Consider the following 23,454-nt stretch of genomic DNA (forward strand, 5'->3'; position numbering starts at 1 on the left):
CATTAAAACTATGAGGAAACACACAAGAAAGAGCACACAAATCATGAATTCAACAGAGACAGACATACAGAACAAAAAAGCAAAAGTGCGTGCAAAACTCCCACGATCGTCTCGTTCCATTTTTCTGCAATTTTGGAAGCCCCCTGGCTTTTCTGTTGTAGAAAATTGTTTTGCTTTCATTTCCAGCGTAATTGCAGTCAGAGAACATGCTGTCTGTGATGTCAGACTTCTGAAATGTATCCAGACTTGCCCCATGGCCAGCATCTAACCCATTCCTGTGATGGTTGCATGCATAGTCAAAAAAAGACTGTGCTTTCGTCATAGGATACAGTGTTCTGCACGGCAGCGAATGTGGCCAGCTGGGTGGTTGTGCTGTTAATTTCTTCAGTAGTGTTGCTGATGGTTTGGATCTGCTTGTCCTCTTAGTTACTGAGAAAGAAAAGCTTGAAAAGTTCCACAGTTGTGGATTCATCAATGACTCATATTCCTGTTGACTTTTTGCTTTGTAGATTTTGAGGCTTTGTTATTAGGTGCATACAAAATTAGAATTATTCTTCTCTTCCTGGCAATAAATAACATCCATATAAATGGAGAAAAGATGGAAGTTGTCAAGGACTTCATTCTTCTTAGTTCAACCATCAATACTCATGGAAGCAGCAGTCAAGAAATCAAACGACGTATTGCATTAGGCAAATCTGCTGCACAAGACCTTTATAAAGTGTTGAAAGCAAAGATGTCAGCTTGAGGACTAAGGTGCACCTGACCCAAGCCATGGTATTTTCAGTAACCTCATATGCATGTGAAAGCTGGACAGTGAATAAGGAAGACTGTAGAAGAATGAATTCTTTTGAGTTATCGTGTTGGAGGAGAATATTGAAAGTGCCATGGGCTGCCAAAAGATCTGTGTTGGAAGAAGTGCAGCCAGAGTGCTCCTTGGAGGCCAAGATGGCCAAACTTCGTCTCTCATACTTCAGACATATTGTCAGGAGGGACCAGTCACTGGAGAAGGATATCATGTTTGGTAAGGTGGAGGGTCAGAGAAAAAGAGGAAGACCCCCAGTGAGATGGATTGGCAAAGTGGCAGCATCGATGGGCTCAAGCGTGGCAACAGTAGTGAGGTTGACCCAGGACCGGGCAGTGTTTCATTCTGTTGTGCATCGGGTCTCTATGAGTCAGTACTGACTCTGAGGCACCTAACAACAACAACAACAGCAGATAACACAAAGCTGTTGTTCTCTGGCAGGCAGATAGAGGAACCAGCCATTCCAGACCTCTTGAATCTAGTCATGGTCTGAAATAACCAAAATCTAGGCTTTCATTCCCGTTTTTGCCCAGCTGGGCTGCTTCCTGCTGATCTCCTAATGTGGTCAGGACCTGAACTGTAATTTTTGTCACTCCAGCCCCTGAACCTATAAAACATCTGAAGTTTCTCAGGGTCCACTGCATCTTCCAGAAGAGCTGATGACTGAAAAACCCCAGTTTTCATCAAGTAAATAATGACTCATGGAGCAGAGTGCATGTGTGCAGAGGAGAACTATTCTCCATAGAGTTTTATGCAGTGGATAGCCAGACCTTTCTTCCAAGTTACCTCTGGGTGGGTTCAAACTGCCAACCTTTCTGTAGTTGAAAACTTAACCATCTGCCCCTCCCAGGGACTCCTGTCTGACAGCCGTGGAAAAAGCAGACCCACCCCCGGCTCCCCTTCTTGTATCCTGGTCTAATACTTCATCTCACTGCTCCAGGTCTTCTCGGGAGGACGGCTGGGCCCGTTACCTGTTCCCTCATTGGTACTGTCCCAGCCACATTATTGCAAAACTGGAGTGTCTTAGGCTCCTTACAATGCTGATTTCCTGGGAGGTTTTGTTTTGCTTTTATACATGTGTTTAAGGATCTCTGGTAGTGTAGTGGATATAAGTCGGGCTGCTAACCTCAAAGTCAGCAGTTCGAAACTACCAGCTGTTCCACAGGAGAAAGATGAGGCTTTCTGCTCCCGTAAATGTTTACAGCCTGGGAAACCCTGTACAGGGTCGCTATGAGTCGGAACCGACACCACAGCACACCCCACCCGACCATACCCAAACATCAGATCTCAATAACTCCACTGCCATCAAATCAATTCTGACTCATAGGGACCCTAAATCTCAGGGGTGAGGAACGTCCAGCCCAAGGGCTGTATGGTGGTGGTGATTATGTGCCATGGAGTCGGTTCCAACTCATAGCGACCCTGTACAGGGTTTCCCAGGCTGTAAACATTTACGGGAGCAGAAAGCCTCATCTTTTTCTCGCAGAGCAGCTGGTAGTTTCAAACTGCTGACCTTGAGGTTCGCAGCCCGATTCGTAACCAATATACTACCAGAGCTCCTTTGAGGGCTATATAAGGCCTGTGAAATCATTTGCCAAAGCCACCACAGTTCCAGTCATCACATTGTTGTGGTTGTTAAGTGCTGTCAAGTCAGTTCTGACCCATAGCGACCCTGTATAGGGTTTCCAAGGAGCGGCTGGTGAGCTTAAACAGCCAACCCTATGTTCCAACTGATTTTGCAGTCCAGCGCATTAACCCACAGCACCATGCTAGTAGTGAGTTAATTAAATGTTTGGCCAAAGATAGCAGGCTAATTTTTAAGTTGATAAAATTGTATGGCCCGCGAATGATGTCATAAATTTTGATAGAATAAAAGTTCCCTACCCCTGCTCGAAACTACCAGCTGTTCCACAGGAGAAAGATGAGGCTTTCTGCTCCTGTAAAGATTCACAGCCTGGGAAACCCTGTACAGGGTCGGTATGAGTCGGAATCGACTCCATGGTACATCACCACCACCATCACCACCACCACCACCACCACCCCTGCTATATGGAGTTTCCAAGATTGTAAATCTTTGCGGGAGCAGACAGCCTCATCTTTCTCCCTTGGAGCAGCTGGTGAATGTAAAGTTCAATTGTCACCTAAATCTGTGGTAGGTCCTAAACTCTAAGTTTAATAGGTTTTTCTCCAGCCTCATTTTTCCTGACTTGTGTTAAATATTTGACACTTTTTGCCATAGACAAGGGCATGCTGGAATATGTCACCATAGTGCGTTCTGCTGTATTGCGCTTTCTGGTGCGTTCTCGCCTTGCTGAAGAGTCGGTCTCTCAGCATCATTTTCCCAGCAGCCTGTGTTTACTTCATGTCTCTGTGTCCCCATTTGGTTGTTCTCACATTTCGAATTTCCCATCATGCTCTCGCACACTAAGCAGACTGCCGTCTACTGTCAGTGTGAATTTTATCCGCACTGGGAAACTCACCAAGTTGTGTGACTCACTTGATTGTGATAGTCCATGTACTGTGGCCGTGTGGAACCAAACCCACAATCTCTCTCCATGGCTTGCCCATGTCATTCTGAAGAGCATTCAAGGTTACAGTCGAGTAAAACTCTGCTTACCCCATAAGTCCCGTTTTGGGTCCAGGCCCTATGGAAACTATGTCCTTGAGTTTTCAGTGCCTGTGAGTCATGGTCTGTTTGGTCATCACTGGGTCACTTGCTAAGTGTGGCTCTTCTCTCCTGCAGATCCTGGGTGATCACCTCCAGTTTGAGGTGTTCCACGGCCCCTCGGATGTGGTGTCCATGACGCTACCCAGATCCCGCGTGACTGATGGGGAGTGGCACCACCTGTTGATAGAGCTGAGGAGCGCCAAGGAGGGCAAGGACATTAAGTACCTGGCGGTGATGACTCTGGACTACGGGATGGACGAGGTGAGGAGGGGCAGATCTCTGTACTCATTCCTTAGAGCGGCCACACCAAGGCTTCAGGGTGGCTGGGAGAGCAGATGTGTTAGATTTCAGTTCTGGATGTCCGCAGGGCTCTGCTCCTTCAGGAGGTTCTGGGAGGATGCTCCTTGACTCCCCCGGCTCCTGGTAGCCCCAGGTGTCCTTGATGCATCTCCACCTGGTCACACCCCCTCCGTGTCTGTTACTGTGTCCTCTCCTCTTGTATGAGGGTCGCCGTTCAGATAGGAATCAGCCCACCTCCTCCAGTCTGACCTCACATTAACTGGCAGCATCTCCAAGGACTCTATTTCCAAACGAGGTCACGATCACAAAAGTACCAGGAGTTAGGGCTTCAACCTATGTTCTCAGAGGACGCACCCACCAGAAACTTTGTGGATTTGGGGTTGCACTTTCCTGGCCAGCCCTGTAAGCTTGGATCTCACGTTCTGCCTCATGCTGGGTCCCCCAACATCTGTATCTTACCCCCAACCTGGCTGGTCAACCCCGAGTCAGGACTCACCCATTGGTGTCCTTGTTCATGTCTGGAATTCTTCACTGGTGCCGTGAGCCACAGATTCCCTTAACAAAGACGTATTGAGCAGCAAGTGCAAATGCGTCCCTGTACCTCTAAGCACACAAAGACAGTGAGGCCAGGGTCCCTGCCCTTGGCGTGGACAGTGAATGAAGGTGGGTGAGCAAGGAGACCCAGGTGGCAGAGAGGTGCACCTGGCCCAGGTGGACAAAGTAGTGTCTAGCCAGAACACTTTACAGGGATACTTGCTGACCCAAACTGGATCCCATAACTCAGAGCCAGCAACACAGGACGTTTGTACGAGACACCCAGACTGCTTGCTTATGGTTCTGGAACATTCCTTGTACTAGATCCAAGGCAGTCTCCCCAAATTCCTGTACTATCAGCCATTGTTGGTGCATGTTGCAGTTTTCCCAGTGTATCAGAGCTGCCTCACATGTGGCACGTTGGGTGGGTGGTCAGCCCGTGCCAGGGCAGGCTGCATGCTGCTCATCCTCAGCCTGGTCCCCTCAGCTGGCTTGGCACTGCACGTGGCAGCCACGTTCTCAGCACTGAGCTGCGCTGGGCCTGGTCGGCCCTCCCGTGGGCACTGTGATGACCCCAGTCCTGCGCTGTCTTCTCTTGGTACAGAGCATAGTGCAGATCGGAAACCAGCTCCCCGGGCTGAAGATGAAGAGCATCATTGTCGGGGGCATGTCTGAAGACAAGGTGTCCGTGCGCCAAGGTTTCCGGGGCTGCATGCAGGTACCCAGGGCCCCCTCCCCTGATGGCTGGGCCTGGGCAGGGGGAGGACTTGGAGGTGCTACACGGGCATGGCTGGGTACCCTTGTAGTTCTCAGATTGACCATGTCTGTTCGCAAATGCTTGGCTCAGGTCAGTGATGCTCACAAGCTTACATCCACATGACACACATAGGAAACACTCAGGACGGGGTGCAAAAAACCTTAACATATACACTGTAGGCTTCAAAACACAGTAGTTTCTAACAATCAGATAATTTCCTCTATAGGAACCCAAACTTAACATCCTCAAAGCAGGCATCCTGCTTTCAAACTCAGACCAACCCTGCCCCAGGTTCCCTTCTAGAGCAGGGACTCCCCAACTTCCTCCTTTCCTCCCCCCGATGTCCAGCTCCCCTGTCCCTCTGCCTGCATGGCATATCCTGAACCCAGTCCTTCCCTGCCTCCATCCCCACCCTGTCCAGCCAGGACTGCCCCAACCCAGGGTTCTAGCTGAGTGAGGCAGCCGTTCCCAGGAGCTCCGCTCCCGAGCCAGCTCCTGGTCCCCCGTGTGGCCGGGTGAGCCCTGTGCTGCCCCTCCCCCATGCTTCTGCCTCAAGGCCTTCTGTCCTGGAGCTCCTGGTGGGGCCCCTGCGTGGGTGCCATCCTCCCACCCACCATAGTACTCTCTTTCCGGTTTCCTTGTCTATGTTTTCTTGTGGAATCATGACAGTTTCGTGTGATCAGCCTCCTTCCCTGATGGACCGTGTACATGTCCAAGGCAGACATGACCTTTCTGCCCTGTCCCCAACTCACAGCTCTACCCACCCACAGTCTTCCCCGCTCTGTGGATAGAATGCCCCACAGGGTCCCAGGAAAAGCTGGGGTGCCCTGATCTGCAGGGACCTCCCAGGGCTCCTTTGGGTTCCTCCAGCCCCGAGCCAGGGACCTAGTGTGACCACCCTCTCTGACCCAGGGAGTGAGGATGGGAGAGACGTCTACAAACATCGCCACCCTGAACATGGACATGGCTCTCAAGGTCAGGGTGAAGGACGGCTGTGAGCTGCAGAATCCCTGTGCTTCGAGTCCTTGCCCCCTTCACAGCCGCTGCCGTGATGCCTGGGACAGCTACTCCTGCATCTGCGACCGAGGTGGGCGCCCCGTTCCTCCGCATGCCTATCTGTGGGTTTAAAAATGCGAGAGGGTTTCAGAAAGTTTGTGGGGAAATTCTGTTATCTTTTCATTCTATTTTTCCATGAACTTTTGAAGCCCCCTCATACAACAGGGGGTTCTGGGGTCACTAAAATCAGTTGGCCTAGCAGAGTCCACAAAGACAATGATCTCCCATCCTGCCTTGGTCAGTGCTATTTGGAGTCTTAACAGCTGGTGAGTGGCCATCTAAGATGCAGTCACTAGTCTCTCGCAGTCAGGGGCGAAAAGGAGGGAAGAAGACCAAAGACTCAAGGAAGCCATGAGTCCAAAGGGCCAGTGGACTGTGCGCGAACCCTAGCCCCTGCTAGCTTGAGACCAGAAGAACTAGATGGTGCCCGGTTACCACTGCTGACCACTCTGAAAGGGATCACAGTATGAGTTCACAGATAGAGTGGGCGAAAAATGTGGAACAAAATCCAGATTCATAAATAAGAGCTAGTTATTACTCCGGTGGCCCTTAGATACTGAACCCGCTCCTGGAGATCATGTTTCAGCCAAACAAAAGACAGGTCTACAAAGTGAACAGCAACCCCAAGAGGCACGTGCTTCTCAGAGCAATGACCCACAAGAGCAGCCTGTGCCCCAAACAAAGCTCAGGAGGCAGGAAGGGGCAGGGAAGATGGACGAATGGAAATGGAGAGGACATGGGAAGAGTGCTGTTATGGTCAGGGGCTTGCAACCCAGGTCATGAAACAAAATGTGTGTCAATTGTTGAACGGGAAACTAAAACCAGTAATCTCATGCACAAACCACAATAAAGCGTTCTAAAGGAACATAGCCTCATATGGATGCGAAAGCTGGACAGTGAATAAAGAGGATCGTAGAAGAATTGATGCCTTTGAGTTGTGGTGTTGGAGGAGAATACTGAGAGTGCCATGGACTGCCAAAAGAACCAATAGATCTGTTTTGGAAGAAGTGCAGCCAGAGTGCTCCTTGGAGGCCAGGATGGCTAAGCTTCGTCTCTCCTACTTTGGACATGTAGTCCGGAGGAAACAATCGTTGGAGAAGGATGTCATGCTGGGTAGGGTGGAGGGTCAGAGAAAAAGAGGAAGACCTCCAACGAGATGGATCGGCCAGGTGGCATCATTGATGGACTCGGGGGTGGCAGCGGTGGTGAGGTTGGCCCAGGATCGAACATTGTTTCGTTCTGCTGTGCATGGAGTCGCTATGAGTCGGTTCCGACTCGATGGCACCTGACAACAACAACAACAAAGGAACATAAGTAAAACAAGACAAGATGACATCAGTTCTGTAGGGTCTGGAGCCTGGGGCTTTGCTCAGCAACAAAGTAGCAACCGTCTCTTCACTTTGAAATATGTTCCTGGTGCTTATTTATGGGGGTTGTTGTTGTTGTTGTTAAGTGCCGTCAAGTCAGCTCCGACCCATAGCAACCATATATAGGGTTTCTAAGGAGCAGCTGGTGAGCTTGAACCACCGACCTTGTGGTTCAAACTGATTTTGCAGTCCAGTGCATTAACCCACAGCGCCACACCAGGACAGCAGACATTATTGGGGTACAGCAGACATTTAGATTTCCTTTTTTTTCTAATAATAATTGATTGTGGTTTTGGTGGACGTGTGCACAGAATAGCTTCCTGTTAAAGACAACTTCTTCACATACTGTTCTGTGAGTTGGTTTGTGGTCTTCACAAACATCCTCTTATTTCTCGCCTATTATTCTGTGCCGTTGTTCGTGTTTGTCATGTGGTGTGAACCTCCTCATTCTTTCCTTTCCAGTTGTTTCCGTCGCATTCACCTAGTCTCACTGCCCCCAGCTTTCAGCCTTGATGGAATTGTTGACCGTCTGGTCTCATAGAGATGATTTTAAGGGAGGGTGGGACTCAGGGGCGACACTCTTCACTAGATGAACCAATCTGCTCTTTAGCTAACAGGTGACTTCGGGGATAGATTCCATTACAAATTTTTAAAGGATCCTAGCCCTGGACAGTTCAAAACTACCAGCTGTTCTGCAGGAGAAAGATGAGGCTTTCTGCTCCCATAAAGATTTACAGCCTCAGAAACCCTGTACAGGGTCGCTATGTGTTGGAACCGACTCCACAGCACATAACAACAACAACAACAACAACAGTCCTGGGCAGAAGTCTTAAAGATTCCTCCAGTCTCAACAGAACCAGTAAACCTGGATTTTTTGAAAATTTGAAGTCCTGCTCCACATTTTTCTCCTGTTCCATCCAAGCTCATCTATTGCGGCTCTGATCAGAATGGTCAGCAATGATAGGCCCATCTTGTTCTCCTGGTTCATGGACACAGCCCTGTAAATCAATTTCTTCTCTGAGGGTTGGGTTTCCTTCCTTCTGTCTTGCTCCACACGAGTCCTGTCTTAAATGGCCGCTTGCAAGCTTTTAGGACTCTTGGTTCCACTTGTGGGAATAGGATATAGAACATAAACTTTATGAACTATGGCATGCCAATTGACCAAGGTGTCCCACAAGACTGTGACCCTAAGTCCTCAGACCCAGAAAGCAAACCCCTGAGGTGATTGGCACATGGCGAGACTGTGGATAGAAAAGGTGTAAAGTACACACGTAAAAATGATGCCTCCTGTGGTCACCTGGACTTTGGAGGTTTGGCTGGGCTGCTTTCTCCCTTGGCTCCCACTCTGCCTGGAATGGCCACAGCAGATGGACCCTGAACCCCAGGTACCTCAGAATGGCACGTCTCCTCCCCCAACCCTCGCCCTCCCCAGCTGGCCTTAGGGACCTCCATCCCTGCACTTCCAGGTGTAGACACCCAGTAATTGTACCCACTGTGACCTCAGGTGGTCCTGCTCCTTACCTCTTCCAAGGAGAGGGGCAGGCGAGGCACGGTTGATCACAACATCCAAGTATGGGGCTCTTGCTCCATGGTGTGGTCACATGGTCTTTGTCTCCTCAGGATACTTTGGACGGAGGTGTGTAGATGCATGCCACTTGAACCCCTGTGAGCACGTGGCGACCTGCATACACGCACCCGGCTCCCCCCGGGGCTACTCGTGCGAATGTGGGGCTGGTCACTATGGGCCATACTGTGAGAACAGGTAAGCATGTGGTCAACACCTTTGTCTGCACACCCAGTCAGCTCCTCCCCCTGAGGGGCTGTGCACCACCTTCACCCCTAGCTCCCAACAAACGACATGTTTGATTTCTTTCAAATGGGGCATGAGATCAGTGAGAATCAAACTGACCAGCCCACTGGTCAGGTTCCACCTCAGCAGCATACGGCACGGGCAGGTGGGCAGTGGGAAGATGAAGGTCACTTACAGGGATGGACGAGAGCTCTGACAGGGCAGTGACAGGGTGGTCTAGGACACGTGGGCTCCTGTGTGCCCTTTGACGGCACTGCCCACAGAACACAGGTCTGTGTTCTCACAGGTAAACCACGATCCCAGGTGGGGCCTCTTACTTCTCAGGGGCCCCGAGGCAGAGTGGGACAGTCAGTGGGAGGTGCCCTTATCCGGTCCAGTCGAGGGTCCCAGTGGATGCTGGCATGCTGCCCAGGAATCACTAGGTTCCCTTCTGTTTTGGAAACCATGGTGCACACCTATCAACATCTGCTTCGTCTCCCCAACACTATCAACATCTGCTTCGTCTCCCCAACAGAATCAACCTCCCGTGCCCCAAAGGCTGGTGGGGGAGCCCTGTGTGTGGCCCCTGCCACTGCGCTGTCAGCAAAGGCTTTGACCCAGACTGCAACAAGACCAGCGGGCAGTGCCAGTGTAAGGTGAGACCTCGGGCAGGAGGGCAGGTGGGCAGGTGGGGCCCACACCTGATGTCTCTGAGTGAGCCCACACATGGGCACGTACGTACACAGCCACACATCCTGCTTGTACACGTGCATGCACTACCTGTATACGTGCACACACACACAGCTACCTGCAAACTTGCACAGACACCTACCTGTGTACACATGCACACACTTACACATACCTGCCTGCACACACACTCACACACCTACCTGTATACACACATGCACATATTTATACACACCTACCCATACACACACAAGCATACACTACCTGTATTCATGTGTATGCACAACTGCCTACCTGTACACACAAGCACATCCTTACCTGTACACATGTGTACACATACACATCTACCTATATACACTGAAGCCCATACCTACCTATTCACACATGCACACATCTGTACCTACCTGTACACACACATTCACACATCTACCTGTGCACATCCATGCACACATATCTACCTGTACACACATGCACACTGAAGCACACACCTGCCTGGACACATACACACCTACCTGTACACACATGCACACTGAAGCACACACCTGCCTGGACACATACACACCTACCTGTACACACATGCACACTGAAGCACACACCTGCCTGGACACATACACACCTACCTGTACACACATGCACACACTATTTGTTCTTGTTAAGTGCTGTTGAGTCAGTTCCAACTCATAGCAACCAAGTATAGGGTTTCCAAGGGGCAGCTGGTGGGTTTGAACTGCCAGCCTTGTGGTTAGTCCACTTCTCATCCTACAGCACCACACTGGAGTCCACACACTACCTGTACCCATGTGTATATACAACTACCTGTCTGCACACACAAACACACCACTACCTGTACACGTGTGTACACAGACATATTTACCTGTGCGTATGTACACATACACACCTACCTATACAACACACACTCACACCTATGTGTACCACACACCTACCCGCACATGCACATATACTCAAACACACATCTTCGTGTACATGTACATATGCATACATCAATGTGTACACATGCACACACACCACTAATCTACCTGTACACATTTCTGCATGCGCACAACACATAAGTCTGCTTGTACACATGCGCACACACATACCCACTTGTACACATATACACACACTCATAGATGCACACCCTGAGCCCAGATAAATCGGTTCAGTGTGTACACACACTATACAGGTCTTCTTATACAAATGCATGCACATGTATCCATCTGTGCACATGTACACATAAGTACACACACACACACACACACACACACACGTTCAGCCACATCATAGGCTCTCTGCTGCCCCCTGGTGCCCACTCCGATGCCTACACACATTGGGCTGTTGAGACTGTTAAGGCCCTGGGATACGGAATCCTGAGTTCCCACCCACCTAGCACCTGGTCTGTAACAGGAGACCTGGTTCATTCTGTGGAGGTTGACTCATCGTTGGCCCCAGCCACAGATCTCCCTGCTGGACACTTCCTGGTCCTTTATCTTCCTGCACCAACGATGACCAGAATATAAAACAGAAAAGGCATCCCTTACTCCTACCACCAAGGGTCCGGTTATACACAGCTGTGTAGCATGAAGACACATGTTGCATGCTGTCTTCCAAATTGCTTGCCACCGCTCGACCTCATGCAGGGTCACCCACTGTTCACTTCTGCTGTTGAACGGTGGTAACTTGAAACCCCACGGTGACCTTGTGGTAACTAAGCCAGGGACACTTCTGCCTTGCAGATGTGGGACTGGCCCGGGAGAGGCGCTGGTTCTTGAAGTACCCTTGGATACTTCCGGGTAGCTGTTTAAATCAGAAACATCCCAGTTGCTGCACAGAGGGTACCAAAACGAGATGTGGTTTGTCTCCTGATAGGAGTAAATCAAACATAGAAAGAGCAGAAGCAGGCCAGGCTCTGGTGGGTCATGTCAACAGGTGGCAGGCAAATCGGTCCCATCATTTTTTCCCATCAGAAGTGGTAAAAAGTGCAGGAAGTAAAATTCACCAATCTGACTGCCTGGGATAATTGCTAACATTTTAGACTCCTTCCCATCTCCCATACGTCACCACGTCACATGCAGGTGGCATCATGCTGTAGGTAAGGTGTGTGTTCCTGCTGGACTGTGGCTTGGGAGTCTACCCAAACCACAGCCCACCCCGTTTTCTGGAAGGGGGCCTTCCCAGGGCAGTTGTTACTGTTGTGTGCCGTGGAGTCAGGTCTGCCTCGTAGTGGCCCTGTATAGCGTTTCCCAGAGCATCTGATGGGTTTGAACCGCTGGCCTGCAGTTACCAGTCCAGCACTTATCCTACGGTGCCACACCAGGGTTCTGCAAGGACAGGGTGGCCGGTAAATGGCCGAGCAAGGTGTCAGCCAGATCACGTGCTCAAAACCATCACCTGACCTGCTCCCACTTTCGAAAGGAAAAATCCACTGAGCCCTGCTTATCTGTAAGTCTCCGATTGGGGACGAATAGGAAGGTGGCCCAAAGTAAGCATCTGCTGCAGAATGAGAGAGGACACCTGTCCTAGGCTGGACTCGGGGAGTGTGGACGGAGCAGGGACAGCGGCCCTGGAGTCATGCTGGAAGAGTGCTGAGGTTGCTGGGAGACACCCTTCCTGAAGTGGGTGCTCACAGTTCCTCCCTTCACAGGAAAACCACTACAAGCCCCCCGACCAGGACGCCTGCCTGCCCTGCGACTGCTTTCCGCACGGCGCCCACAGCCGCACCTGCGACTCGGACACCGGGCAGTGTGCCTGCAAGCCGGGCGTCATTGGGCGTCAGTGCAACCGCTGTGACAACCCCTTCGCTGAGGTCACCATGCAGGGCTGTGAGGGTGCGTGTGAGGGCACCCAGGGGGGTGGGCCACTGGGATGGCATGCACACATGTGTCTGTGTGTATCTATGTGTCTGTGTGCGTTTGCATGTGTGTGCATGGCTCCATATGTCTGTCTGTGTGTCTGTGTGTGCCTTAGGTGTGCAAGTCTGTGAGTTTATGTGTGTGTGTGTGTGTGTCTCGGGGGGGGATGCATGAGGGTGTCTGTGTGTGCATGGACCTGTGTCCACATGTGCCTACTTGTCTGTGTGCTTGTGTTTGTGTCTGCGTGTCTATGTGTGTCCATGGGTCTGAGTGTCTGAGTATGTATATACCTTGGAGTGTGTGTGCACACATGTGTGCATGTACCTGTGCTGTGTGTCTTCATGTCTACACACGTGTCTATGTACACACGTGTGTGCATGTACCTTGCTGTGTGTGTTCTGTGTCTGGGTGTGTCTTCATGTCTACACACAGGTGCATCTATGTGCACATGTGTGTATGCATGTACTCATGCTGTGTGTGTTGTGTGTCTGGTTGTGTCTTGTGCACGCACATATATGTACATGTGCTGTATTCTGTGTCTGAGTGTGTGTCTGGGTATGTGTGTGCATGTCTCTGTATGTCTATGTGCACACACACCTGGATACACACACTCAGTGTATTTATATGTCTGAGTGTGTCTGCACAATCTGTACATATGCTGCATGTGTGTCTGTGTGTGTATATCTGGGTTTGTCTGTGCACATTTGTATGTACATGTGCTGCATGTATGCATGCCTCTGTGTGTGTCTGTGTGTGTGTGTATATATGGGTTTGTGTGTGCATACACATGTGTTAGTATGTGTGAGTGTGTATGTTTCTGGGTGTTTCTGTGTACACACATGTGTTCATGTGTGTGAATGTGTTCGTGTCCGTGTGTATATGTCTGAGCGTGTGTGCACACACATGTGTATGTGTGCTGCATTGTGTGAGTGTGTGTGTGTCTGGATGTTTCTGTGTATACACATGTGTGTGCATGTGTGCATATGTCTGGGTGTGTGTGTCCATGCATGTGTCTCCATATCCCTTGCATACACTCAGGGGACACCTGGTGACCAGCTGTTCTGACTGCTCCCTTGGAATTCAGAAGCTGGCCCTGTAAGAGGCATGGGGAGAGCCTGAGTCCCGCTCTCTGGTTGTGTGCTAAAGGAGAGATGGCGTGCGGTCCAGTCCACAGGAGTGTGGGGAGCACAGGGCCTCCCCCCAGGGGAAGTATGGCAGGCAGGCAACATTCTGGGTGTGGCCGGGCAAGATTGATCAGCCATCTCTACTCTTCACAGTGACCTACAGCGGCTGTCCCCGGGCATTCGAGGCTGGCATCTGGTGGCCACAGACCAAGTTCGGGCAGCCGGCTGCAGTGCCATGTCCCAAGGGCTCCTTGGGTGAGTACTAGGGCTGGAGCTTTCACTGGGTGAAGACCCTGCTGCCCCCTCGGCAGAAGAGCCGGCTGGGCATCAGCTCTCAGAAAGTGTTGGTGTTGAGAGGCTGCTTGAGAAACACATTGGCCCACATGTCAGGGAGGTGAAACACCCCCTTCCTCAATGTTGTTGGGGAGCTTGGCGTCCACTCTGACTCACAGTGACCCGTGTGGCAGGGGTTCCTGAGCTGCTGTCCTTACGAGAGCAGCTCACCAGGCCTTTTTTCCGCAGAGCTGCTGGATGAGCTCAGTGGAACCGAGTGCTGAACCACTGCGCCACCAGGGCCCCTCTCTCACAGTAGATGACAGACTGCACAAGGCCTGATGGGAAAATGAGTGCTGGGCCCCAGAGTCCAGCCCGTACCTGCATCCTGGGCTGCCTGCCACCTGCAGTGGGGGACAAGGAGCTGTGTGGTCACAGTCCTGCCTGGCGTCTCTGTGGGCTGAGACAGTGACTGCTTTTAACAACAGGCAGGAGGGATGATGAGAAGATGCGTGGGGTCCATGGTACAGGGGCAAAGCACATGGTTATTACATGCTGCGCATTGTTTAGCTGGCTGCTTTTCCCTTAGCTGGAAGCCATGTTTACTCCCGTGTACTGACCATAAACAGACACCCTCAGCAGAGTCGAGCAAGGTGGCTGCCATGGGTTGGCCCCTCGGCCCAGGGCACAGAAAACAAAACAAAAATCAAACTTACTACCGTTGTTGAGTTAATTCCAACTCGTAGAACTGGCCCACAGGGTTTCCGAGGTTGTGGGTCTTTAGGGGACCAGACCGCCTCATCTTTCTCCCGTGGAATGACGGGAGGGTTTGAACCACCCACCTTATAGTTAGCAGTCCAGTGCCTAACCCACAGCACCGGCAGGACTCCTGTTGGGCCTCAGTAAACGCAGACGGGTGTTAGCGCAGATGCAGCAGGGTCTTCCCCTCTGAATGGTGTGGGGTTCTCCTCATTGACTTTGGTTCTCCAGGAAATGCGGTGCGGCACTGCAGTGGGGAGAAGGGCTGGCTGCCCCCCGAACTCTTCAACTGTACCTCCTCCGCCTTCCTGGACCTCAAAATCGCGGTGAGTAGACCCTGCTTGGCGTGAGGGGTGGGGCAGAGGCAGGCAGGGTCACGTGGGTGCCTCTGTGCTGGGCAGAGGGCAGGCCGGGGTGCACCAGTTATTCTGGGAACCCCAGAACCAACTCTGATGTCTTTGGTTTGCAAACTCAGAGTCCCAGCGTGAGAGTCTGTCGTCCGATTCCGCCATTTTTACATCTCCCTGTCCTCTTGCTTTCCTTCCATTTGGAATCTTTTTTTCCAACAAAAAACCCACCCCCCTTGCTGTTCAGTCGACTCTGACTCACCGTGCCTCTCTGTTACCCAGAACTGCTCCGTAGGGTTTTCTTGGCTGTCATCTCTACAAACGCAGATCACCAGGACTTTTTTCCGCAGCACCAACACTGGGTGGGTTGAAACCACCAGCCTTTCTGTAACAGCCAATCACAAACCATTATGCCACCCAGGTGCCTAGCGGGCCCTACCTTTTAAAATCATCCATGGAAGTTCATTTTGGAATTTGGACATTATTTTAAAGTTCCTTGCTGACAGATAAGCCTCGACCAGAATGTAGCAGCCGCAGCACTCTGAACACCTCCTGTTTGCCCCCTCCCCTTCCAGAACGAGAAGCTGAGCCGCAATGAGACACGGCTGGATGGGGACACCTCCGTGCGGATGGCCAAGGCACTGCACAATGCCACGCGGAACGCTGGCACCATGTTTGGCAACGATGTGCGCACCGCCTACCAGCTGCTGGCCCGTGTCCTTGGTCATGAGAGCCAGCAGCAAGGCTTCAACCTGGCGGCCACGCGGGATGCAAGCTTCCACGAGGTGAGATCGAGAGTTGCTTATTTGCAACGAAGTCTTAGCAGGAACCCACAGGTGTTCTCCTTCAGAGGGAGCCTGGCGATACACCCATGCTCATTCACAGGGGAGGTGTCCCTGTTGGGGGCAGGACCCAGGAAGTGAGGCTCAGGAAGTCCTCAGAACTTCAGGGCTGTGTGGGATGATGCTGGGGAACTCCCGGGCCCTCACGGCCATGTGGGCTGATGCTCAGGGAGCCCCGAACCCATGGGATGGTGTGAAGTGATGCTTGGGGAGCCCCAGGCCCTCAGATCTGTGTGGGGTGATGCTCAGGAAGCCCCTAGGGCTGTGTGGAGAGATTCTCAGGGAGTCCTCGGACCCTTGGGGCTGTGTGGGGGTGATGCTCAGGGAGCCCCCAGGGCTGTGTGGGGGTGATGCTCAGGGAGCTCTCAGGGCTGTGTGGGGTGATGCTCAGGAAGCCCCTAGCCCTCAGGGTGGTGTAAGGTGACACTCAGGTTGTCCCCCGGCCCTCGAGGATGTGTGGGGTAACATTCAAGGAGTCCTCGGGCTGTATGGGGGATTTCCCCAGGCCCTCGGAGCTGTGTGCTTTAGCATTCAGGGAGTCTTCAGAACCTAAGGGGGATGTGAGATAATGTACAAATTATCTCGACCTTCAGATCGGGCAGAGTGACGCTGGGAGTGACAAGGGGTAACACTCAGGAACCCCTGTCCTTCATGGCAGTGTGGAGTGACATTCAGGGATCTGGGGGGCTGGAGCTCTCTTACGTCACCCTGACCTTGAGGGAGGTGAGGACATGGCCCCAGCAGACAGAGCGCCTCTCAGGACCGAACATGTGGACTATGGACCTGTGTCTGTGGAGCCCCTGTATTGGGGAGCAGACCTGGAGCGAAGGGTGAAAGATGTCGGGGGACAGATGAAGGAGTAGGCCCCTCTCGCTGTCTTCCTCCCTAAGAGTATCTTGTAAACATGAAGATTCCCCCGCCAGTGTGAACCCCGCTACAGGAAACACCCCTCAGCTCTGGCCACCTGCATCATCCTCAGGTCATTTCAAGAGAGACAGGATGGAGATTTCTTTTCATGGCGTTTTCACAGTTTTTTAGGATGCCGTTCCTGTTTCAAGGTTGTTGGCTACAGTAGTTTGACAGCAACACAAACACACAAAGCAGCTGACAACAGCCGACAAGAGGGGCTTCTCAGGACTCGGTCCCAACCCAAGATCTCCTTAGAGTGTGGACCCCCCCACCTTTGGCCCCCAGCTCGTTTCCATTTTGAGTGGCCTGGCAGGCAGCCTCGGCGGTTTACATCAGTCCACCCACGTGGTCCTCACACTTCCTATGGCTCAGTCCTGATGTCATCCCATTTTGCAGACAAGGAAAGTGAGGCCCAGAGAGGGTTTTCCTGAAGTGACACAACTTATAGAGGTGCCACCCAGAGTCCCCTCCCCTATGTACTCCAAGGGGGAGGGCCAGCTGCAAATGCCCACACTTTCTTAGCTGCCTGGCGTGAGAATGACCAGTGAGCAGGTGTTCTTTCTGACCAAACAGCTCCAGTGTGTTTCCCTCGTACTTCCTGGTCCACCCCGCTTCACAATTCCCCCATGTCCATGGAGACCCCTCACACCTGAGCAGGACCCTTGTTCTCCATCGAAGCCCAGGCCTGAGGGTCTGCGTTGATGGATTTGTTCAAACAAAAGACCCCGGGTATGTTTCTGTACCAGACACGGCCCAGGGACCCTGTATCTTCCCAGGGCTCCCAGTCCCCAATGTTCCCGTAAACTGTGAGGTGCCTGGGAGGTCAGAAAGCCACAACCTCAGCCTAACAGGTGTGGGGCTTCTACTCCCCCCAGCTAGATGATGATCTTGGGGTTTCAACAGGAAAAGCTCCCCTCTCCATAGACCCGCCTCGGAGCTATCGTGGGTTCTGTTCCAGACCAGCCCCATAAAGCAAAGAGCGCAGTAAAGCAAGTCACGTGCAACTTCTGGTTTCCCAGGGCATGTAAGGTGTCCTGGCATGGCGCTACACACAAAAGTGATGCTAACACGAGAATATAATCTATCATGTATGCACTTGCTGTTATTAAGTGCCACCGAGTCAATTCATAGCGACCCTGGTGGATTTGAACCGCCAACCATGTGGTTAGCCATCCAGTGCTCACCCTACAGCCCACACCAGGAGTCCTAGCATGATGAAAAATAACTACCGTGAGAATGAGCAGAATGGGGCACAGTCACGAGGTGAGCAGAGGTGGTGTCCATGGGCTTGCTCGATGTGGGGTGGCCACAGATCTCCCACGTGTAAGGAAACAGTCTGTGAAGTGATGTTCCATAAAACGAGGCAGGCCTGCTTTAAAAAAAAAAAAAAACGAGAACCAATAGGCTCTCCCTGCTTGGTCGTCCTGGTGATGTGTGTGTGTGTGTGTGTGTCTAGAAGCTGCTCTGTTTCCACTGGGTCTGAACATCGTCCATTTGACTGTCTGTCTGCCTGACAGGACGTGGTGAACACAGGCAGTGCCCTCCTGACCCCGGCCACCAGGCCCGCCTGGGAACAAATCCAGAGGAGCGAGGACGGCTCTGCACAGCTATTGAGGCGCTTCGAGGCCTATTTCAGCACCGTGGCCCGCAACGTCCGGAGCACCTACCTGCGGCCCTTCATCATTGTCACCCCCAACATGAGTAAGGGCGGGTGGGCAGGCCGGGGTGGAGGGCTCAGGGTGCCATCGGTCTAGGTAGAGGCCCGGGTGGGTGTGTGTGGAGTGGGGCGCCCTTGGAAAAGTGACTCCATCGCTTTGTGCCTCCGGCTGTGAAGTAGAAAGAACGCGGCCCCCCCAGAGGGGAAGGTGATAGCACACCTCAGCCCCCAGCCTAGTGGTTGGTGTGGCCTGGGCAGAGGCGCTTACACCTCGGCCACGGCACCATCCTGGGGGCTCCCACACACTCAGGTTCCTTCAGGTGGCCTTGGATGTCAGGATGTAGGCGCAACCTGGCTCCCTCCAGGGACACACCCATACTGGGTGTGGGGCAGTGTCACCCCCTCACAGGGACCCTCCAGGGGCACACCCTCACAGGGGCGGGGGTCAGTGTCACCCCCTCACGGGGACCCTGGGTGAGAAGTGGTATATCCTACAGAGCAGACACAAGTGTTCAGGATGCATTGTTCGAGGCAGGAAGGAATGGTTTCTTCACACCGTGTGGCTCCCCACAGCCCACAGAGCCGGTGAAGGCCAGGGGTGGGTCAGCATGAGGGATGGCTGCTTCAGAGGGACTTGGCCCATTGACTGTCTCAGGTTCCCCCAAATGTTCATCATGGGGGAAGGGCCTGGTTCCTAACATTCACACCCCCAGATGATAGCTGACTTGGGAGAGACTGACATCCTACCCAGAAGGTGACCAGGCTGCTCTGGCCACACAGGGTCTGACCCTGTCCTGGGTGGGTGGGCTCGTGGCTCCCTATCACTACTGGAAGCCGAGGGGAAGGACAACCCCCAGTACTCCTACTTCCTGTCCCAGAAGAGGGTCTGGTCAAGCTGCCTATGAATTCAAGGCTGTACATGACCTGGGAGCACCTGGCCACACCTGCACCTGGTCACACCTACATCTGGCCCCACCTGCACCTGGTCACACCTGCACCTGGCCCCACCTATACCTGGTCACACCTACACCTGGTCACACCTACACTTGTCCCCACCTGCATCTGGTCACACCTACACCTTGTCACACCTACACCTGTCCCCACCTGCATCTGGTCACACCTACACCTGACCCCACCTGCCTTTGGCCTTACCTGTACCTGGTTCAGCCCCTGAAGCCCCTGGGCAGGATCCCATGCATGCTTCCTGTATGCCTCTCCCCCAGTGAGGGGCTCCTCTCTGCTAGGTTCTCCTGGTGCCCTGGTCGTGGGAGCCCCCACCCCCCACCTCAGCTGAGAACCACCACCACCGTGTTCTCCTTTGGGCCCCTGTGTGCCGAGTCCCAGGGCACCATGCCCATACTGGTCTTCCCTCAGTTCTTCCTCCTGTACCACCCAGTGTCTCCGTGAGGGTGCCCACCCTCCTCCTGTGGCTGGTGAGGGCACCCTTCATAACCAGCCGGCAGCTCAGCCAGTGACTTGAGCATCTTCCCAGAGGACACGAGTCTCCGGTCTTGCTGCTACAGATGTGTACCCAGACAAATCAGGAGCTGCCCGGTCAGCTTCTATCTACCTTAGTCCTCCTAAGGGACTGGGACGGACCCTGACCACTGGCCAGTCTCACAGGGTGACCTGTAGTGGTCTCATCACCTCCTGTGCCCATCACCTGAAGGGATAGCAGCTGCCCATGTCCAGCTACTGGGGTGTGTGACACTCCTCTACCAAATGCCTGAGGGTGTGTACCATGCTCACAGTAACACCACACGTGTGTACAGCACCAGGCTTCTATGTATCACTGAGCACACGTGACAACATATATGTATGTAACCTACATGTGACTTCACCCACACATGTGACACTGCATTACATAATGCCATGCACACATGCAATGCCGTTGACACATGTAACATCATGCACATATGTGGCATTGCATGTGTGTAGTACCATGCACACATGGGTGCCATTGATGCATGTGAAGAGTGCACACATGTGAGACATCATGTAACAGCATGCACACATGTAGTGCCACAGACACGTGTGGCACCATGCATGTATGTGGCACTGTATTGTGTAGTACCATGCACATGTGTGGTGACATTGATGTGTGTGTAATGTTTATACATGTGACCCTGTGTGTGTGTAACAGCATGCACATGTATGGTGCCTTTAATGCGTGACTGTGCACACATGCAGCTCTGCATATTGTAACAGTATGCACACATGTAATGCCATGGGCATATACAACACCATGCACGCATGTACTGCCATTTACACACAAAGGCCCATGTACATATATAAAACTGTGCACGTGTGTGGAACTACACACATGTAATGCCGTTTACATATGTGTCGTGTGCATGTCTGTCTCTGTGTGTGGTGCATTTACACATGTGACCCAGAACCTGTCAGGCTGCACATGTGTGATACCATGCACACATGTGGCACCATACACATATGTAAGTAACTGTGCGCACATAAAACGCTGTGCTCATGTGTAACACTGGCCTCCAGCCCTCAGCCCAGTGGCTCCTGGAAAGCACATTAAAGCAACACCATTTGCTGCTGTTTCCTCACGTGACACTGGGCGTGTGCCCTTGTAATTCTGAGCCGCCATAAAGAACACAGAAGCAAAAACTGGAGCCTTGTGAACAGTTGTTGGCTAATAACTGACAAGCGGTGCTGATGGTTCCAGAGTGCTCCCTCCCATGAGGGAGCCGAGTTGGGGTTTGTATGTGATGGAAGCGAACTATCTCCACAGTCCTTGCTGTTGACATCTTTAACAAGTCTAACTTCACCGGAGCCCGGGTGCCGCGATTCGAGGATATTCATGAAGAGTACCCAAAGGAGCTGGCATCCTCCGTCTTCTTCCCCGCAGACTTCTTCAAACAGTCTGAGAAGAAGAAAGGTAAACCGCCAAGACTCGCCTTCTGCCCTGGAGAATGCCTCTGGGGTGGTGGAGGGGGCGTACGGTGCTGGACAGGCAGGGGTCCTAGAGAACCAGCCACACTGTCCCCACCAGCTGCTCGGAGCAGAGCGGCCGGGCTTTCTAAGTCAATGTATAATGAGACAAGTAAGCATGTGACTGCTCCAGCAGTGGGTCTGGGATTTGGGGTTTGGGTTGGCACCTTAGAACAGATGACCAGCAGGAGACCCGAGCCTCCGAGGCCTCATGCCAGCTCCCATCTCTCTCTGTGGCATGGGTCATTTGATCAGAATCTTCTTTCTCAGGCCTTCAATTAAATCTTTCAAAGTGGGTTACACTTGTCACTCCATGAAACCGCTGACTGCTGTGGCCCGGCAGGACCCAGTAGGGTGCCCCAGCCTCACTGTGTGTGCCTATATTGCAGAAGCCCCCACAGCCAGGCCACCCAGCCGGAAGACCACCCCGCAGTCGGCACGCTCTGGGCCCAGTACTGAGCGGGAGGCTGCAGCCAGGCGGTACAGGAGACACCCAGACGAGCCCGGCCAGTTTGCTGTCGCCCTGGTCATCATCTACCGGACCCTGGGACAGCTGCTGCCCGAGCACTATGACCCTGACCGCCGCAGCCTTCGGTAAGGCTCCCAGTGGTCCAGGTTAACAGCCACCAAAGCAGGTTACCCCAGACCCCTGGCTCTGCTCAGCTGCTGCCTTCTCTGCCCTGGTCCCCCTCCTAGCCCTCCGCCTCGGACCCCACTGTCTCTGCCTGGAAGGCCCTGAGCGCCCCGTGTAAATCAGGCTGAGGGTCCACCCCTCCCCATCCATACCCACACTGTGCACCTTGCAGCCCAGCCCTCTGAGGGACGTCCCCTGGAGATGGGTTGAGACCACACATCTGCCCATAGGAGCATCGCGCCCTGAGCGCCGTGCGGGCTTCCTTGGGTGCCATTCTCCAGAACTTTCCCTGGGCTCTGGAGGCTTCACGTCCACCGTCCTTAGTGACTGGGCGATACACCCCCACAAACTGTGTATCAGACCCCTGGGACTGCCGTACAATGCATACGAATGAAGTGGCTTAAAACAGCAGAGCTGCAGGGCCGGAGAGTCCACATTCAGGGCTCTGGGGAAGACTCTTTCCAGTTTCTTCCGGCTTCTTCGGGCCCCAGGCAGTCATTGGCTTGTGGCTGCAGCTAACTCCATCATCACAGATCCCTCCTATCTGTCTCTTCTCCCCTTTTGTAAGGACACCCCTCAATGGAATTGGGACCCTCCCTACCCCGGTGTGACCTTGCATTACCTTAATCCAGCACGGCCTCCGGGACCCTATTTCCAAACAAGGTCACATCGAGAGGCTTCAGGAGTCAGGACTTGGGTACAGCTTTTTGGGGGTCACAGATTTCAATCCTCAACAAGTCACGATTTCCACGAACAGACTCCTTTCACGGTGTAGCTGTTGTATATTAGGGAGCGGCCACAGCTTTGTGAGGATCCCTCGTGGCACTGTGGGTTAAGCACCCTGCTGCTCACCTCAATGCTGGCAGTTCAAACCCACCAGCCGCTCTGAGGAAGAAAGACGAGGCCGTCTGCCCCTGTAAAGATTTACAGCTTGGGAAACCCCAAGGAGTAGCCCTGCTCTGTCCTAGAGAGTCACTGTGAGTCCGAACCGACCCGAAGGCAGTGGGTGTGGTTTGGGACATCTTTGTGGATATTTGTTGTTCAGAAGTGCCATCAAGTCGGTTCTGACCCAAAGTGACCCTATATAGGGTTTCCAAGGAGCGGCTGGTGAGCTTGAACCGTGACCTTGCGGTTCACACTGACTT

The 23,454-nt window shown here is 52.7% G+C and overlaps 1 protein-coding gene across 1 annotated transcript in view; it reads left to right on the forward strand.

The window, feature by feature from the left end:
* Positions 1-23,454, forward strand: part of CELSR1 (cadherin, EGF LAG seven-pass G-type receptor 1) — a gene marked incomplete at its 5' end in the record, with an annotated part of 191,396 nt that overhangs the window by 141,320 nt on the left and 26,622 nt on the right. The window contains 12 exons of the mRNA XM_006866887.1: positions 3,546-3,731; positions 4,909-5,022; positions 5,974-6,148; positions 9,105-9,246; positions 9,809-9,929; positions 12,602-12,785; positions 14,087-14,188; positions 15,197-15,291; positions 15,888-16,097; positions 18,581-18,764; positions 21,476-21,622; positions 22,068-22,269. Of these exons, the coding sequence (XP_006866949.1) occupies positions 3,546-3,731; positions 4,909-5,022; positions 5,974-6,148; positions 9,105-9,246; positions 9,809-9,929; positions 12,602-12,785; positions 14,087-14,188; positions 15,197-15,291; positions 15,888-16,097; positions 18,581-18,764; positions 21,476-21,622; positions 22,068-22,269 (1,862 nt within the window). The remainder of the gene's footprint in view (positions 1-3,545; positions 3,732-4,908; positions 5,023-5,973; positions 6,149-9,104; positions 9,247-9,808; positions 9,930-12,601; positions 12,786-14,086; positions 14,189-15,196; positions 15,292-15,887; positions 16,098-18,580; positions 18,765-21,475; positions 21,623-22,067; positions 22,270-23,454) is intronic.

Source organism: Chrysochloris asiatica, unplaced genomic scaffold (assembly GCF_000296735.1).
Source record: "Chrysochloris asiatica unplaced genomic scaffold, ChrAsi1.0 scaffold00097, whole genome shotgun sequence".
Classification (NCBI taxonomy): Eukaryota; Metazoa; Chordata; class Mammalia; order Afrosoricida; family Chrysochloridae; genus Chrysochloris; species Chrysochloris asiatica.